Source organism: Penicillium cosmopolitanum (assembly GCF_028827165.1).
Source record: "Penicillium cosmopolitanum strain IBT 29677 chromosome Unknown utg000011l:1.0-3548175.0:1.0-3550911.0, whole genome shotgun sequence".
NCBI lineage: Eukaryota > Fungi > Ascomycota > Eurotiomycetes > Eurotiales > Aspergillaceae > Penicillium > Penicillium cosmopolitanum.
The window spans coordinates 1,785,608-1,803,027 of NW_026622681.1; the positions used below are offsets into that span (position 1 = coordinate 1,785,608).

General features: G+C 48.2%; 9 protein-coding genes across 9 annotated transcripts; 6 read left to right on the forward strand and 3 right to left on the reverse strand.

Moving 5' to 3' along the window:
* Positions 1-786: 786 nt before the first annotated feature.
* N7509_012163 (uncharacterized protein) lies at positions 787-1,359 on the reverse strand (the record flags this gene model as incomplete). The annotated part of the gene is made up of 1 exon (XM_056636800.1): positions 787-1,359. The coding sequence occupies one exon, from the start codon at positions 1,357-1,359 to the stop codon at positions 787-789; it is 573 nt and encodes a 190-aa protein (XP_056482830.1).
* Positions 1,360-2,221: 862 nt separating this feature from the next.
* N7509_012164 (uncharacterized protein) lies at positions 2,222-3,319 on the forward strand (the record flags this gene model as incomplete). The annotated part of the gene is made up of 1 exon (XM_056636801.1): positions 2,222-3,319. The coding sequence occupies one exon, from the start codon at positions 2,222-2,224 to the stop codon at positions 3,317-3,319; it is 1,098 nt and encodes a 365-aa protein (XP_056482831.1).
* A 700-nt stretch (positions 3,320-4,019) lies between these two features.
* N7509_012165 (uncharacterized protein) lies at positions 4,020-4,976 on the forward strand (the record flags this gene model as incomplete). Its single annotated transcript, XM_056636802.1, has 1 exon — positions 4,020-4,976. The coding sequence occupies one exon, from the start codon at positions 4,020-4,022 to the stop codon at positions 4,974-4,976; it is 957 nt and encodes a 318-aa protein (XP_056482832.1).
* Positions 4,977-5,629: 653 nt separating this feature from the next.
* Positions 5,630-7,085, forward strand: N7509_012166 (FAD-dependent oxidoreductase; the record flags this gene model as incomplete). Its single annotated transcript, XM_056636803.1, has 3 exons — positions 5,630-6,098; positions 6,170-6,972; positions 7,056-7,085. The coding sequence occupies 3 exons, from the start codon at positions 5,630-5,632 to the stop codon at positions 7,083-7,085; spliced, it is 1,302 nt and encodes a 433-aa protein (XP_056482833.1).
* Positions 7,086-8,764: 1,679 nt separating this feature from the next.
* Positions 8,765-10,538, forward strand: N7509_012167 (major facilitator superfamily domain-containing protein; the record flags this gene model as incomplete). The annotated part of the gene is made up of 2 exons (XM_056636804.1): positions 8,765-8,958; positions 9,095-10,538. The coding sequence occupies 2 exons, from the start codon at positions 8,765-8,767 to the stop codon at positions 10,536-10,538; spliced, it is 1,638 nt and encodes a 545-aa protein (XP_056482834.1).
* Positions 10,539-10,917: 379 nt separating this feature from the next.
* Positions 10,918-11,977, reverse strand: N7509_012168 (PaaI family thioesterase; the record flags this gene model as incomplete). Its single annotated transcript, XM_056636805.1, has 10 exons — positions 10,918-10,981; positions 11,043-11,121; positions 11,170-11,188; positions 11,241-11,287; positions 11,348-11,419; positions 11,475-11,517; positions 11,644-11,709; positions 11,777-11,789; positions 11,849-11,889; positions 11,951-11,977. The coding sequence occupies 10 exons, from the start codon at positions 11,975-11,977 to the stop codon at positions 10,918-10,920; spliced, it is 471 nt and encodes a 156-aa protein (XP_056482835.1).
* A 186-nt stretch (positions 11,978-12,163) lies between these two features.
* N7509_012169 (TFIIH/NER complex subunit TFB2) lies at positions 12,164-13,737 on the forward strand (the record flags this gene model as incomplete). Its single annotated transcript, XM_056636806.1, has 3 exons — positions 12,164-12,287; positions 12,343-12,430; positions 12,510-13,737. The coding sequence occupies 3 exons, from the start codon at positions 12,164-12,166 to the stop codon at positions 13,735-13,737; spliced, it is 1,440 nt and encodes a 479-aa protein (XP_056482836.1).
* A 232-nt stretch (positions 13,738-13,969) lies between these two features.
* Positions 13,970-15,794, reverse strand: N7509_012170 (Zn(II)2Cys6 transcription factor domain-containing protein; the record flags this gene model as incomplete). Its single annotated transcript, XM_056636807.1, has 3 exons — positions 13,970-14,458; positions 14,533-15,658; positions 15,718-15,794. 3 exons carry the CDS (start codon positions 15,792-15,794, stop codon positions 13,970-13,972), a joined length of 1,692 nt encoding a protein of 563 aa, XP_056482837.1.
* A 435-nt stretch (positions 15,795-16,229) lies between these two features.
* N7509_012171 (NADP-dependent oxidoreductase domain-containing protein) lies at positions 16,230-17,359 on the forward strand (the record flags this gene model as incomplete). The annotated part of the gene is made up of 3 exons (XM_056636808.1): positions 16,230-16,663; positions 16,725-17,264; positions 17,320-17,359. 3 exons carry the CDS (start codon positions 16,230-16,232, stop codon positions 17,357-17,359), a joined length of 1,014 nt encoding a protein of 337 aa, XP_056482838.1.
* Positions 17,360-17,420: the final 61 nt, after the last annotated feature.

Here is a 17,420-nt window from a genome sequence, read left to right on the forward strand (position 1 = left end):
GCGTTGTGTGAATGCGTTGCAGAAAGACGGGCCAGGGAATTTAGATAGCCGTGGATCCCTTCATTATTTAATGGGGGTGGGATTGCCAGCTGGGCTTCAGCGACTTCGATTTCCGCTCTTTCCCGCTTCACTGCGTCCTCAAGTTATGTACTATTCATCACAAGTCTTCTGACATTCCCATCGGTTAAGTCTTGTGAAATCTATATATTTGGATTCCTTAAATGCACGGTAGCAATATCAATATTTGTCAATATTAACACCTCATCTCGAAATGCCCAGGAATACCAGTACTAGTAGCTTGTGGCGGGGGCGGGCCAAAATGAGACGAAATCAATGATAATGGATGATGATGGTCGTGGAGGGAAAACCCCTGAGAGCAATAGTTAACACTAAATACTAGCACTAATTTCAAAGGACAAATGTAACACAAAGGCGCATCATTTACCTTGCGCCACGCTTCCCACAACCAGAATTGATTGCAGACTGGAGCTAATGTAGAAGAGAAAGCTCCCGTTTGACTTGGTGAGCTCAGAACCATGAAAATGGTGATTATATGTGAATGTATAAAATATCCAGGAGAGTAGACAGTCTGATACTGATGGTCAGCCCACTCGTGGAGACCCCAGCTGCTCAATACTGCCCTTGAAACCTGCAACACTATCCAGACCTTCAAGTTTCACTAATAATTACTACTCTGCTCTACTGTATCTGCAAGATTTGGATGGAGTTGAATTTCCGAGGTACTGCTCAGGTTGTAGAAGAAACAGTCACCAAGCTGTTCTCTTTTTATCGACTCATGACTTTGTGCAGATATAGCTTCTCGCCTTCTGTGGGTTCTGCTGGGTCTGCACTTCCGTCTTCCAAGCGGGAAATTTGCACCCAAACCTGGTCAGCCGCGATTTCAAAGTTTTGATTTCCTCCTTCGACTTGGGTATTTTTCTCGGCCTGGGCAGTTTTAGGCCAAACATCCCACCCTCCAAAGCCTTTTTTTTCATCTTTCCATTGAGAAGGATTTTTGCCATACGCGACAACTACCTTTTCATCCAGACGTACGGTGGTAATATCCATGTCAAGCTGTTTCAGCCATACATGCTGGACATAATCGAACATACGCGGAAGATACTCCTCAGCGTAAATTTTGTCGGCCGCGGTGTTTAGTTCCTGAGACGGGTACCCTGTGATCATGAACAATCGAGACGGATTGTTGATATCTTGATAAAAAGCATGCATTCCGGATCCCGGGCCACTGTGGGATGCGCAGAAGTCGAGGATCTCTGAAATGAATTGGAGGAAGACGGGAGAGTTCACGGACTGCTCATTCTTGAGGGTACTGAGCCAGAATTTAGTGATAGGAGGCATCTTGAAGATAGTGATTGATATTTCTCTCGGGGTGGTCCGATTAGCCGTGTGCTAAAGTTGAGAAGGTAATAGAAGAGGAGCATAGGCATAGGCCGGTGGCTATATTTGGGGATATTACAAAGAAACCCAAGCCAATGGACCATCACAAAATCATAAGGCTTCATGTGCCATTTATTGGTGATGTGGTGGGGTCCAAAACGTAAGTGCGAGCATCGGTAGGGAAATTCGATGACCACGACACAAAAGGTGGGGGCGGTGCAGCTTCTTATGACATTTGGGGTCACTGGGGTCCACTTCGCGCTCCTGTGTTGTGCCGCAATATCCGTGACTCCGGCAGGGCCAAGCTCATACTAAGCTTTGATGGGGGCGCATAAGGCTTCGCCTTGGTTTCAGCTTGATGCTTAGATGTTTACACTATCGCTTGCTTTTCTACATAGGGGCGATTGAGCGAGGCCCCACATGCGATTGGCCAAAACTCACGATACATAAGATTCACCAATCGCAGTTTACCAACAATTGCATATATCCGGCAGGGAGGGCCGATAGTCGGATTCAGAAATAGAAAATAGAACATGGACGCTATACCTTACTAGTAATCCAGGCCATCCTTCCAAGGATTTTTAATAGATCGCCGGTGGCCTGGTCCCTGATTGGTCCGCTCTTCTTGCTCGATGCAGTAATCCAGATGCTTGTGTATACGAGCCCCAGCCGCTGACGATATTCAAGTTGTATACAACTTGAAGCAGTACAGCTCCAAGTCTCTTCAAATGGATATATAAAGCCTTCTTGATTTCTGAAGTCAATTTTCTGAATCAAACACATCTCGCATTAGTACCTTGGAATCCTCTCTCAACTATACAAAATGTATTTCTCTATAATATCGGTTGCCTTTATGGCAGCTGTGCTGCCTGCAATTGCATTTCCAGCGACTTCAAAAACGTCCCCACTGAAAGATGCCGAGAAGGCAGTCCCTGGAGAGTCGCCTCTTTTCGGCACCTATATGGGCAAGAAAACACCTCTCGCGAGCAACTATACCAAAGTCTTCCCCAAAACTGGGTCAGGGCCTGCAGGTGCCGATGACCTTCTCTTTCAAAATTTGTTGGCCGCGGAGTGGATTATTTATTCTTTTTACCAACAAGCTGTCGAAGCTTTCAATACATCCAGCTTCACCGATCTTGGATATCCCAACACAACATATCAGCGAATCGTTGAAATGCGCGATAATGAAGCGGGACACGTTCGTATCTTTCAAGATCAGATTTCCGATAACTCAGTTACCCCTGGGCCTTGCAAATATGGGTTCTCGACAACGCAGCTTGAGCCTCTGTTGTGGCTATCATTGCAGACCTACCTTGAGACGGCTAGCATGGCTTATCTCACAGGGCTTGTCCTTGATGCCAGTCTAACTGTTTCAAAGTCTGCTCTCCTCGCCATCGGGACCGTCGAGAGTCGACACAATACCTGGTCTCTTATTGACGTATGGAACACCGGTCCATTCTCCGGCCCTTCGGACACTACCTACCCCTATCCAAACCAGATTCTGGACGCGACCAACGCATTCGTCATCCCAGGCAGCTGTCCCTCCGAGAATCCTGTCTATCCGAATCCCACCCAGAACCTGCCGCAGATGGGATTCGTCAATAAGACTGGAACAACTGGCCACCCAGGCTCGAAAATCAGCTTCCGTTACACCGACAAGAACAACAAACCTCATTGGAACGCAACCGAGAACTACTATGCCGTCTTCTTCCATGGCCTCAACAATATTAGCGTTCCATACGACCCGAAGAAGAATTCTGTTACTATTCCGAAAGCATTCGATTTGGACGCTGGTTTGATTATTGTCTCCATTGCGAACAAGCCACATGCTCCTACTGAGGATAGTGTTGTGGCGGGGCCTTTGATTCTCCTCGAGCAGCCAGAGTTGCTGACTATGGACTCGCCTACTTTTGCGGAGTAAGAAACAGCGCTTCGAAGCTTGCTATCTTATGCATGACAGTGGATGAGAACTCTGCGTTCTTGAATTTCGATAACTGTGATGCATAGTATAGACAATGCATGATACTGTCAGCTCGTCACCACATGCTGGTATGACATTTGGAGCTCCTTTGGACTTATGTAGAAAGAGATTTCGGGAAATTAGAGTTTAAATTAAATTATTGTTCTTAATTCACCGGAGTTTACACTGAACGGCGAAATCTTTCTTCAGCGCAAAGGCTTAGGGAATCTGAAGGAATTCAATTTTGCTGCCAGAACCTTCTATCAGCCAACCTGGCCCTGAGACTTGGGAGGCACATAAAATTGGGGATGTTGTAGCATTAAAATGAAAAGTCAACTTCCCTCCTGTTTGCGCAGTTGTTCTGGCTACAAATTGACTTCATGGCGGCCGTCATCCCACCGGTATCCCACCGGTATCCCACAAGAATTTCGCCGGTCCATAGATCGTCATCGATTGTTCCGTGGGATACCGGCCTGTGGGAGGCCGGTAGGCTTCGCCACAGGAGCCCTGTCCTCTGGTACTTACAACCCATTATTAAGTCCTTTTGGGCTTACTATTCATGAATAATAAAAACAAAACTCGAGTATAAGTACCCAGCGCTGCCCACGCTATTTGGCCTACAGCTCAGTACGAACTAAATTACATCTTATACCTCAAATCCATGTCTCCATCCATCCTCATCGCCGGTGCCACCGGCAACACTGGCCGAGCTGTCGCTCAAACGCTGCCAAAATTGATTCATTCAACTGGTACCCTGTCCGGGCATCGAATCATTGCCCTTACCCGCTCCTCAAGCAGTCCGGCAGCGCAAGATCTAGCCAAGATACCCGGAATCGAAGTGGTCGAGAAGAATTGGGTTGATATCACTGCCGACTGGCTCCGTGAGAACCAGGTTGTTAGGGCCTTCATTGCGTCTCACAACGAGCCCAACCAATTTGCCGAGGAGTCCACCTTCTATTTCAACGCCCTCGACGCTGGCATTGAGTATGTCGTGCGAATCTCGACAACGGCTCCGAACGTGCGCCCAGATTGCCCTGCCTACTATGCACGACAACACTGGGCTATAGAGACTCTACTTGGCTCGCCCGAGTTTGATAATTTAAAATGGACGTCTCTTCAACCGAATATCTTCTCGCCACTTGTCATGTCGCCAGCTGCGGAGTTCATCAAAAAATACCGCAAGACTGGAGAGCAGGATACCCTACGTCTGATTCTGTCAGAGGATGCACCTATTGGGATTATCGACCCTGATGAAATCGGTGTCATTGCAGCTCATCTCTTATCCCAAGATGACATCTCCAAGCACAACAGGGCGAAGTACGTTCTGAATGGACCAGAGGACATCAATGGAAAGCAGGTTGTCGACATGATTGAGAAACACATTGGTGCGCCTGTCAAAGACGTAAGTTATAAAGATGTCTCGTTCATCGACATGCTTTACGACTACCAATATGCGGCATCTAAGCAATCAAAAAATGTCATCTACTCAATCAAACGGGCCCCCGAGACAGCGTGGGAAGGAAAGTGCTCCGCTTCTACCACCAGCCAGGAGATTTTGGACCTTGCTGCCCCAAAAAGGTCGCCCGTTGATACTCTGAAGAGTTTACTGGAGAATTAGAAAGACATCATTTAGAAATAACGGCGGTCCGAGGACTTCTAGTTACTTCGCATCTGAATTTAGAGCAAGGGCATTATGTACTAAGTCAGCATCACCCCTACGGGTATAAACAACACTCTAACAAGCATAGCATGTTCTGTAACGTGACAATTTCAATCCTCTATCTAGATGTCTTATTTCATCTTATTTTTCACGTCTTTTATGATAATTTGTTCTAAATCAATTGCTCTATGAAATACTCAGGTTTATATCCTACTAATTTACTTACGCTATAGCATTCCTTATTGAATCTTCCTTCACTAGGCACTCTGAGATAGATAGGTGATGTTGCTTAAAAGTATAGCCCAAAGGGGTCTAATTCCTGTCATGATTTATCAGTGTGGTAGCTAATGGATCTTTTTTGATAATTAGTACGGTAACAGGGTAGGGCCCGGCTGGACTGTGACCGTGAAAAACGTGTAAATTTCTTAAGGGGACGGATGCATATATCAATCCGAGACTCCGAGCTGGCCGGCAGTCTGAGTCATCTAGGACTTGTTCGCTGGCAAAGGTGATTATCCAGCTTTCGGCACCTACTATTATTTGATACATTACAACGAACTTGCTGCGAATCCCGAAAACCTATTATGGCTTTATCTGCAGCAAATTCACGCATGAAGATAGTTGTCATAGGGGCTGGTCCTGTTGGTCTCTGCACGGCCACGGCCTTGAGGCAAGAGGGCCATAGTGTTACCGTTCTCGAGCGGCGACGAGATACACAGCCCCTTGGCCACGCCTTAGTAATCCAGCCAGCGGCGGTTAGGGCACTCCAGTATCTAAAAGGGGCAGAGGAGTCTTTCAGCCGTGTTAGTGTTGACGCAGGGGCACTACAGTGGTGGTCGTATAGGGATACCAAACCCTTTGCGACCCCCGTACCAGCTGAAACCTTGTCACGTGCGGAGCGGAGATTCCAAACTGACCGGCCCTCCGTACAAAAGTTACTACATGAGCTTGCAGTTGCCAATGGTGCCGAGCTTCTTTTCGGGAGAGCCGTGCAAGGGGTTCAAGATTTTGGGGCAAAGCCAACGCTTTGGACAACGAAGGGAGAAAAGTTTACCGCGGACTTAATTGTAGCAGCAGATGGTATGTCTGACCTTGGCATCATGGAAGCTGCGTCAAGTGTACTTATATCTGACTTACCTACCTTGACATAGGTATCAAATCTGCTACCCGCAAAATCCTCTTTCCAGCACAGGATGTCGACCCAATTCCATTGAGAGAGTCTATATTTCTCACAAGCGCACCCATCTCTCAGCTCGCCCAGGACCATCGAATAGCGCCGTGGCTCGAACCAGGAACCAAGCATGGTATATTAGGACCTGATCGGTTTGTTTTAAGTCGGCCCATGCACGGTGGTCTCCTCGGGGTGCAGTTTATTGATGTCAACCATGCGGATCCGGGCCCGGTGGACGGCAACTGGAATACTCCCGCCGATATTGGTTTACTCCGCACGCGTTTCTCTGATTTTAATGTGACAACGAGAGCATTCCTGGAGCATATCCAGCACGCAGAGAAATGGCAGATGGCTACGGGGGCAGAGCTGGGTACGTGGCGAAGTGCTAGTGGTCGTATCGTGCTGCTCGGCGACGCGGCCCACGCCATGTTACCACATGCCGCCCAAGGTCTCAGCCAGGGAATTGAAGATGCTTTGAGTTTGGCTCGCATGCTGCGCTGGGCGTCGAAATCGGGCGGTAATGGTGTTGATATCCCGGTTGTAACGAAGGCGTGGGTCAACTTACGCAAGCCGCGAGCCGACCTTTTCATGAAACAGTCCACAAGCAACGCAAATATCTGGAGTCTACCAGATGGGCCGGAACAGGAGGCAAGGGACGGGCGGATAAGGCGGATGGCAACTCGCCCACCGCCGAATCTCGACGGCGTGGAAATGGACATGGCGGCTGATCGGAACTCGCCACAATTTCTCAAATGGGCGAGAGATTATGATGTGGTACTGGAGGTACGTACCAGAGCACCGTGATATGTGCAACGGGCCTTTCATTAACTTGTGGTCATACTAACGTTACTATGTCCTCACTCCAGGGCGAGCGAGCTATGGAAAAGGTCTTATAGGGGTAGGGACTTCCCTCAGAAAGTCTTGCCCTATTCCGTAGCCCAGTGGACGTGACTAGGTATATACAATCGGTTTAAACATAAAATCATCCGTCACGGAACGGAACGGCTAGCATAACACCATTGCGACGACTCTAGCTCCATTAATTTGGGTTGTGCTCTCACACATGCCCTCGTTTGCTCACGATCATCTTGCAAACACCTGGGCAATAGTAGCAACGCACGGTAAACTAAAACGGAACAATTATATAGACCAAACTCTGATTCTTGAATGGATTCTCTTATAAACCTTGAGAGTGTTACTATATATAGGTTTCAGTGCTCGTAGAATACTTGGATTTTCAAAAAGCAGAGACTTTGTGGTTTTTGTTGAGATATTTCAATCTAAATTTCATGCCTCAACTATGTTCAAATTGGTGCCGGCCGGCTGGCTCGTGAACCACGTAAGTTAAAAGATAGTCATTCCTGATTTTTGTGGGGTTTGCGAACAGGCATTTTCAAATGAATCCTAGCTACTTCACCCCTTGTCATGCAGGAAACATTCAAGGATCTTTTGAAATCGTATGTCCAATTTTCAGGAAGTCATTCTCTTTTATTTTCATGGTTTAAAATCCCCCGCGAGTCTTCTTACTAGTTAAAGGATGCTGTTTGGATTCCTCCGGCACCATGATCTTGAATCACCGTCCCGTTGCTGCCTTGCTCTTTCCGAGTCCCTTTCCTAGATATTCATCACACTCATAGTTCTGAGCTTCTGTTTGAAGCAGTCTCAGGGAATACTGTAGTTGTCAACTTATCATTGCGTGGCCGTATCCATGGATAAGCGGTGGGGCTGATCATCCGGGAAATACAACTTCCGCTTCCGCTGCATGAGGATCTATGGACTATTGTTTTTCTGACTTGTTTTGCTTTTTCCTCCCCATTTTTGAGGCGTCGTTTCTCATGACGATTTTCTCAAAAGATGACATATTCAAGATGCCTCGTTGACGCTCGGACTTCTTAAAGACGTTCCTGTTTGGTCTCCTGCCTCTTTTCGCTCCAGTTCTTCGCCTTTGATCCTCACCCTTGAATCGCTCCACTTTCTCAGCTCGCCCTAAAGGTGAGGACCGATTATAAAACCTGGATTTTCATTTTGCCTTGCATGAGCGGAGTGTACCAATCTGGTATTAGATTGTAAGATAAGGGGCTGGCTTCTAGTCCACGAGGTGCACGGTATCCCCATCGCCCTTGTTGGACTACAACGCGAAAAACTCCAGATCAAATTCCAACTCAGAAAGATGTTGGGATAGAAGTGAACTTCTAACTCTCACCACGAAGCAGGTAAATATGGACGACCTTTCCTCCTTTCTATCCAATACATGGCTCCTGACGCCCGAACAGTGGTCTTTCCGTCCGGCGGGCTGCTACAAGAGTGCCTCGTACTCGACTCTCCCCGGTCCAAGAAATTGAGCTACCGGGTTTTTATTGGGCTTAATATCGTGAGAGATTGTCATAACCAAAATCTACCGAAAGCGGGGTAGTTGGTGTATCGCAGGCCAGGATATCACCGGCTGGTGAACGCAACTCTGAGATCCTCCAAGGACCGGCACCATCTTGAACGCTCTCTTATCACCCGGACGCAGCTGCCGCACGGTTATGGGAATTTCACTTATTCTATGAAAAGGAATTTTAGCCAAGTTTCCATGAAACCAAGCCAAGCTCCATCAAGGGCCAACGAGCCAGATGCTAGCCCGGCAGTCGTTGAAAACACCCGGGGTCGTGGCAACTTCAAAGAAAAGGTAAGCGGGCAGATACTCGATGCGGAGGCAGGGGTCTCTGGGATTGAGGCTACAACTGCAGTATGGGGTGAAAAAGGTAAATGGCTTGTTATCGCCGGGTAAGTTTCATGCCATACGTTCTTTATTGCCAAGCGTCGCTGATATACCCAAAGGCTCGCTATGATAATGATAATCTAGTGAGTGACTACGATAGTCACGTTCCCATGCTGGAATTTTGCTAACCCACAGTCTCAGCGAGCTCGACAATTCCACTGTCTCCATATACAATAACTACTCGACGTCATCATTCAATGGACTGTCAAAGTTAGCGACGCTCAATACAGCTGGTGCCGTGCTTTTTGCTGTGATGAAGCCACCGATTGCCAAAATTTCCAACGTCATCGGCCGTGGCCAAACATACACGATGACCATGTGCCTGTACATCCTCTCCTATATTCTCATGGCATCGGCAAAATCCCTCAACACGTATGCTGCAGGCTACATATTCTATGTCATGGGGCAGTCCGGGACTAATATAATGAACGACATTGTCATCTCGGACATCAGTAGTGCGCGTTGGCGTGGATTTGCAATTGGAGTTTCTTTCACCCCTTTCCTTGTGACGCCATGGATATCCGGCTTTATCACCGAAAGCGTTGTTAATGGAATTGGCTGGCGCTGGGGAATTGGCATGTTCGCGATCCTCATGCCATTCGGTTCCAGCTTCATTATTACCACGCTTTTATACTACCAAACACGAGCCAAAAGTTTGGGCATCGTTCAACGCCAGAGCATGAAGATCTATGACTTCTGCTCCCAGATCGACCTTGGTGGCGTTATTCTCTTCAGCGGTGGCTTTGCGCTGGTCTTGATACCACTCACTCTAGCTGCGACAACCTCCAGCAGGTGGAAAACACCGTATCTCGATGGACTTATCGCTGTTGGTGTGGTTTTGCTGATTGCATTTCCGTTCTACGAGTGCCTGTTAGCACGCTACCCATTCATGCCACCCTCGTATTTCATAAATTCTACCATCAGCCTCTGTCTATTTCTCATCGCGACGGACTCCATCGGCTTCTCCTGTACGCACGCATACCTTTACACATGGGCGACAGTGGTGCGAAACTTTTCAGCCCGAGATGCTACATTCTACAATGCAACAAATGGTGTCGCTTCATGTCTTATGGGAATAATAGCCGGGCTTCTCATGATGTGGACCCGTCGCTATAAATGGTTGGTGGTGATAGGTGCTACGCTACGCCTAATCGGATATGGGGTCATGATTCGTCTTCGAGGAGCATCGAATTCAATGTTTGAACTATTCTTTGTGCAGGTTATACAAGGTATTGGGTCCGGGATTATGCAAACGAACTTGCTTGTCCCGGCGCAAATATCCGTGCCCCATTCTCAGATGCCACAAATCACGGCACTGGTGATTTGCTTCTCATTTCTGGGATCGAGTGTCGGTGCCTGCATTGCCGGAGGCATATACACTAACACGATTGGATCGGCCTTGGAATCTCATCTCGGCGAGAGGGCAACACCAGCGTTGATAAAAACTTTGTCCAACTCAATTCTTAGTGCTGCTCCAGATTGGGGCTCTCTGGAGCGCACTGCGGTGAATTTAGCCGTGGGTTTTTCTCTTCCGTGTTCGCCTTTGGAAGCTAACTGCTGTTGTTTCAGTTTTCTGACGTTCTGAGATTTATGACGTACACTGCACTGGCATCATCTGTACCAGCAGTGATTTTGGTTTGGTTTATGCCAAATAATAAGCTACCGTCAGTCTTTTCCTCATTTTCAATTCGAACAGTAACTAACTAACTGCATGCAGTGATTGCAACAACCTAGTCGAGGATTCCGAAGACATTTAGTTCGAGGGCTTCATGTTAATCATTCTGCAATTAAGAATTCTCGGCTCCCAATCCTATCATTGTTTTCTCAGCAACATCCATGCATGACACTCAAGCATTCTTACAACTAAACAGCTAACAAGTACGCAACCAAGGAGACAAATGGTTTCGGTTGCCAGTAATTGAGATCTAATTCCTCCCGAGGTCTATTTACACGTATTGCGTTCCTTACTTGAGCTTGTTGATTTCCTCCACGATATTCTGAGGGTCCTTCCAAGCCAAAGTGACATACCTTTTGAAAGTCAATGTAAAATACCCAAAGACAAAAGAAGACTTTGTGTTGCTGGACTTACTTGGTGTGGCTTCCTCTTGCGACAACATCACCCTTGCCGTTGGTGAATCGGATATTAGTGTAAGCCAAGGTCTTGCCAACTGTGAGTCGTTAGCACTAGTCATACAAGTTGCCTTTTCATTCCATACATTTGTCGCAGGTCACCTCCTATACACAGGTTAGCATCAATGTCTTTTTTTATAATGTCCGATGTACTCACTGCGAGAATCTTGTCGCCGACTTTACCCCCAGAGTTAAGGTATGTGACTATTTGAACAGGGGATTAGACTTGATTCCTTGTGGGAGTGCTATCTGGCATCGGCTTACCATTCAAGTCTGTAGACACACCCGTCGCATAAAGTCCGCGGGAAGCAACTGCAAGAGATCCGCCAAGATCGACTATAGATTCGGTTAGAGGGTAAAATCGAACATTAGATCTTCTAAAGTTATGTACCCATGCTTGCAATGGTGCCTCCATGGAGGATATTCAGTCGGTTCTGGAAAGGATAGAATATTAGACAACAGCATATACAAAATGAGGTATGAGTTCAAGTCAAAAAAGAAGTCCTGGCTCAATATCTTCTCCTCTTAGGTAAAGTATACATGGGTTATCAGGCACTTACCGTGTGCTCCTTCTGGATCAGCAGTTCAAAGTTGACTGTACCGGGTCGTGCCGCAGTAACTTGGAGCTAGATCTGATCAGCAATTTGATTTGCAACAATCCGAGAATTCAACATCCCCGTATAGACGGCTTACATTATCCAGCAGACTGGTAGTTCCAACATGAGTGAGTTATATGTAGTTGCGATGCTGTGGGATGCTACTTACCGAGGCTCTAGACCCGAAGTAGCCCGAAAGGACTCCCATACCTAGAGATATTGTCAGCAAAGGAATAGAAGAGGAAGTATAGAGGGTAACTCAAGCACATACAGATCGTACAAAGCGAAGAGCAGTCATTTTGGCAATTTGGATAGTTCAATGGGAAATGTTAACAAGAGAAAGTTGGCCCGGCAGTTCCTCGGGGTCGCTCCTCCCGGGAATTGCGTAAAGTGGCCGCTTCGCCCGCCGCAGTCGTTGGTTCTTGGATGACTTCACCGATCATCCACATCGACTTTCTTTCACTCGCGGTCTTTCGGGTCAATCATGGCGGCATCCACGTCCCGTCCTCTCGAGTACCTGGAGGGCCTGCCTGGCACAACTTTCTACAAGCTCTACCAGCAGCCCTCCACTGCTCTCGCCATCTTTCGTCGCATGCTGCCTGATCTGGGTATCTTCAAAGCTATCTGATCCTCGATCGCAAGTCCCACTAACCACGAGGATAGCAAAATGTTTCGTCATGGCGCTGCTGTATCTGAAGGATCCCCTTCCTACGGCGGATCTAGAGCTCTGGGTGCAATCAGAGAGCAAAAAGTGAGTGCGCATCCACGGATCGTATCAATGTCTTTCAGCCTGTGGCATATAGCTAACCATCTGGATTTATCTCACAAAGACAACGAGATAACGCCATCTCGATTCTGGCAAGACTCCATATCCTTTCGAAAACACGGACAGGAGACAACGTTCTAGCATACATGGTCACCAACCCATTCGCATCCTCCCTCCGCCAAGCTCTCGTGGGCTCCGAAGATTCGCAATCCTTCGGTGTCTTCTCCCAAATACCTGGCGAAAGTCAGGTATCCGTCGCCGATCTCGACGACTACGCACGACAACAATGGGAGGGGGTGATGGGTTACATGGTTGGAACAAGTGCTTTTAGTGGTCAACGCGAGCTGAACCTGAGCAAGGGCGTGAAGCAACTCCTTCAAGCGGGCCATTTGGTTGAGATCCGCGACCGCCGCGTCGACATCACCAAGGATGGATTCGGGTTTGTGCTTCAAGACGTCAACACTCAAGTCTGGCATATCCTCATCCTCTACGTGGAAAGCGCCGAGGCGATCGGCATGGACAGTGTCGAAGTTCTCTCGTTCCTATTCCTACTTAGTAGTCTGGAACTAGGACAATCATACGAGAAGAAACACTTGACCTCCAATCAGCTACGCACTCTCGCCGACCTAGCGGATTTTGGTATCGTTTACCAAGATACGCCCGAGGCGACTCGCTTCTATCCAACACGCCTAGCAACCACTCTTACTTCCGACTCGAGTGCGTTGAATAACCCCATTACTGGCTCCCTCACTGGGCCAGCTGGCGAGTCGGGTGGATCGGGATCGGGATTCATCATCGTGGAAACAAACTACCGTCTCTACGCGTATACTTCATCACCTCTGCAGATTTCCCTCATCTCGCTCTTCACCAACCTGAAGTACCGCTTCCCCAACCTCGTCACGGGAAAAATTACCAGACAGTCTGTGCGCCGAGCTATCGAGATCGGAATTACCGCCGAGCAGATTATCTCATACCTGCACTCGCACGCTCATCCCCAACTGCGCAAGCACAATGCCGGTCACGCGACATCAAACGCAGGGGGTATCCCGCCTTCGGTTCTCCCGCCAACTGTGACCGATCAAATCCGACTCTGGCAGCTAGAGCGAGATCGTCTCAGAGCCACAGCAGGGTTTCTTTTCAAAGACTTTACTAGCTTGGCTGAATACCAGGCCCCATGCCAATATGCGGCAGAGATTGGCGTTCTTGTCTGGAAATCGGACAAGAAGCGCATGTTCTTTGTCACCCGGCACGAGCAAGTTGCTGCTTTCTTGAGGAGCAGGAACCAGCAGTGATTCGACACTAGGCTGGCGGCCGCCGAGTGGGCGTCATTGATCTTATAAACATTTCAAAAGGTAATCGGGCTCGAAAAATGAAGCAACATATCCATTGCTCGGCTTGGCGTTTCAGGGAATGGAGAAAATATTCACGAAATCATGATTGCTTTGCAGTTTATACACAATCTTCAAATCTGTACATTATTTATTCTTTATTGCTCTCGTTTCCAATTCGTAGTAGGTTCCAAGGTTAAAATAACGTCCAATGTTTCGTAACGCCCTTCCTCTTGACCTTCCGATGAAAAGATTCCCACTGACCATCATCCCCCTTCTGCTCATAACTCATAAATGTGTCTTCGCCAACGATATCAGGTAAGAGAACCTTAACATCATGAACTCGCGACTCGGCCCGTACCTCTGGCGAAGGCAAATCCGCTTTCCCAAAATGAAAATCACCATCAGAGAATTCCTCACCTGGATCCTGTTTAGAATAATTCTCCGTGTAAGAAGAGCCCTCTTCCACCTCTGCAACCTCTTCAAGAACATCTGCCAACAGCGGGCCATTCCACACGCCCTCCCGGTGCGGTGCTGCCCTCAACAACCGAATCGCCAAGCGACGAATCCTCGGAATACGACACTTCAGCCCTGTATAGTACATCGGTGGGATGAAGCCGGACTCGATCGTGAACGAATAACCCTCACATTTCGACTCGCCATTCTGTAATGATCGATCTATCTCCTTGATGCGCATATTAATCGTACACCAGTATCGCCACATGTCGAAGAAAGTCGTCATCACCGTGACAAACCCACTCGTGTATGCGTCGAAGACCATCTCCCCTCACTGGAAAGACAGACTGAAGCCATGACCACGGCCATTTCATGATATACCCGGAGAAGCAGGAACCCAATCTTTTCTGTCTGAGACTCTGCCTTGAGGAGGGAGATGGATGCATTATAAGCCTTCTTCCAGAGTGACAAATCCGCGACAATCTTGCATTGTGTTTCGAACGCTTTAAAATCATTTTCCGGTTGGTATTCAATGTCGTTATCCTCATTTTCGTGCGAATTGTGTGTATAAATGTATCGCTTCAAACAATGGATCCGATTAAGTAAATCGTCAAGGGTCCGTCTCGCCTCCACAAGAGAGGAAAATGTATAAGGTAGCGCATGAACTTGCGGATCGCGAACAATCACACAAAGATGTGATGGGACATGACCAAACATAGCTGACTGGACCGTCAACCTTGCATACGAATCAATAAGCGCATCATGCACAAAGTCCTCCGCCGGACTAAGTACACCGGGCGCCATCGGCGTTCGCGACATAGGCGCCGAAATATCAGCCAGAAGCTGGATACCGTAGCGCAGATGTGCACTGCCCATTTTGTACTGGCCGCGAAGATACTCCAGCGTAACAAAGAGCATGCAAGTAATGAGGGCGACGCGGAGGGCTTTTTTATTCGACAACCTCGATCCTGATGCATTATTCTTCATCGTTGCACTGCGGAGATGATAAATCGCTTTGTTATACTGCTGCAAAGTAAATCGCTCGGCATCGACGCCATATATAGCCGGGACCCAAGAGCCGGCGCTAATATCAAAGCGATGGGCCGCGGACAAGGCGACGACGGCATGGCGTACTGCGGGCTCCTGCGCACTGGCTTGAAAGACAAGCGTTTCCCAGAACTGAGATTTGAATATACCGGCGAACTTGGTGGTCGTTTTTCTCATGAACCAGTCGAAGCAAGTCTGTTCTTCGGGATCTAGACTGCCAGCTGGTACCGGGGTGCAGTAGATGGATAGTGCCTTACTGGGCTGTGGTGGGCCGTATGGACTGCCCCCACCACCCCAGATACCGTAGCCATCGCAAATGCGACCAGTTGAGATGCAGCGGCGGCAGGCTGGTCTGCTTTCATCACATTTTACGCGGCGGGCTCTGGCAGATGTGTGTTAAGCGGGGACAAACGGGCTCGTTAGGCTAATGGGAGGACTGACTTGCAGGTCTTGCAGCCTGTCTTTACTTTTCTTCCCCCTCTGGACTGTGGTATATGATTCTCTCTTGATTTAGTCATGGTTCTGAGTGATATACAGGGTGTTGTGGGAAGAATGATTCTCTTTGAGAACAAGCGTCAATCATTAGAGGGTGTTGGAGTAGACAATTGGGTGGCTCGCAAACCCTGCTGTATGATTGGCTGCTATTTGCCAAAGCGGGTCCCGTCGTATGATTGGTCGCGCCTTTAAGCTTAAGTCCGTCAGTTGTCTTCTGAAATGTTGAGGAACGGAGTTTACCTTGACCGCAATGGCTGGATGAATGAATAAGTCAGATATGCATCATCTATTCAATTCCATTGTCATCTTGGTCGGATATTCAATATTCCCGAGTAATATTATTTAAAGACCATGGTCCGCTCCGCACTATCGAAGTATAGTTTTCATCACACATCTCTTTAACAATATCGATTCTATAGAATCCCAAGCAACTCTCCAAGGTTATACTATTCACAATTATGTCTCTTCCTCTTCGAACTCTCGGTCGAAATGGTCCTCAGGTCAATGCTGTTGGCCTCGGCCTCATGAGCATCGGTGGTATCTACGGCGCTGCTAGTTCTACCGAAGAAGGCGTTGCCTTTCTGGAACACGCACATGCTACCGGCCAACGCTTCTGGGACACAGCAGATCTGTATCTCACCAGTGAGGATATTGTGGGTGAATGGATCAAGCGGACCGGCAAGCGCAATGACATTTTCCTCGCCACCAAGTTCGCTATCCAACTCGCAGACGGCGCGATGAAGGTTCGCTCGGATCCCGAGTATGTCAAGTTGGCTTGTGAGAAATCCTTGAAAAGGCTGAATATCGACACGATCGATTTGTACTATTGTCACCGAGTTGATGGTGTAACCCCGATTGAAAAGACCATCGAGGCAATGGTTGAGCTGAAGAAGTAAGTTCATCATGATTATTTAGAGAACCCCAATTATCAACTCGTACTGATATGACTCTAGCCAAGGGAAGATCCGATACATCGGCCTCTTCGAGGTTTCGGCTGCCACGCTCCGCCGGGCCCACGCTGTCCATCCCATCACCGCTCTCCAGATCGAATACAGCCCGTTTGCTCTGGATATCGAATCACCTAACTCAGATATTTTGGACACCTGTCGCGAATTGGGAATTGCCGTGGTCGCTTACAGTCCCATCGGCCGTGGTATTCTGACTGGTCAGATCAAGTCACCCGCCGACTTCGCCGAAGATGACTTTCGTCGTTTCCTCCCCAAGTACACAGAGGAGAACTTTCCTAAAATCCTGCAGCTTGTGGACGGACTGAAAGAAGTGGCTAAGGTGCACAACAGTACCCCCAGTCAGATCGCCATCGCGTGGTTGCTTGCACAGGGATCCGATATCGTTCCTATCCCTGGGACTAGGACGACTGCGCGGATGGATGAAAATACCGCGTCGACACAGTCCCAACTGAGTAGCGAAGAAGAGCGCAAGATTCGGGAACTGGTCAAGCAGACGGAGGTCCCTGGCACTCGGTATCATGAGTCGTATGTAGTCACCCTCCCCTTCCCCCTTTACAGTGGAAGCTGACCAGTTTAACAGGATGATGGCCAACGTCTTGGCGGATACTCCGCCGCTGTAAATAGATACATTGAGGTACATAGGTACAGATACTACTTGTACTTGTTCACCCGGAGTCATCG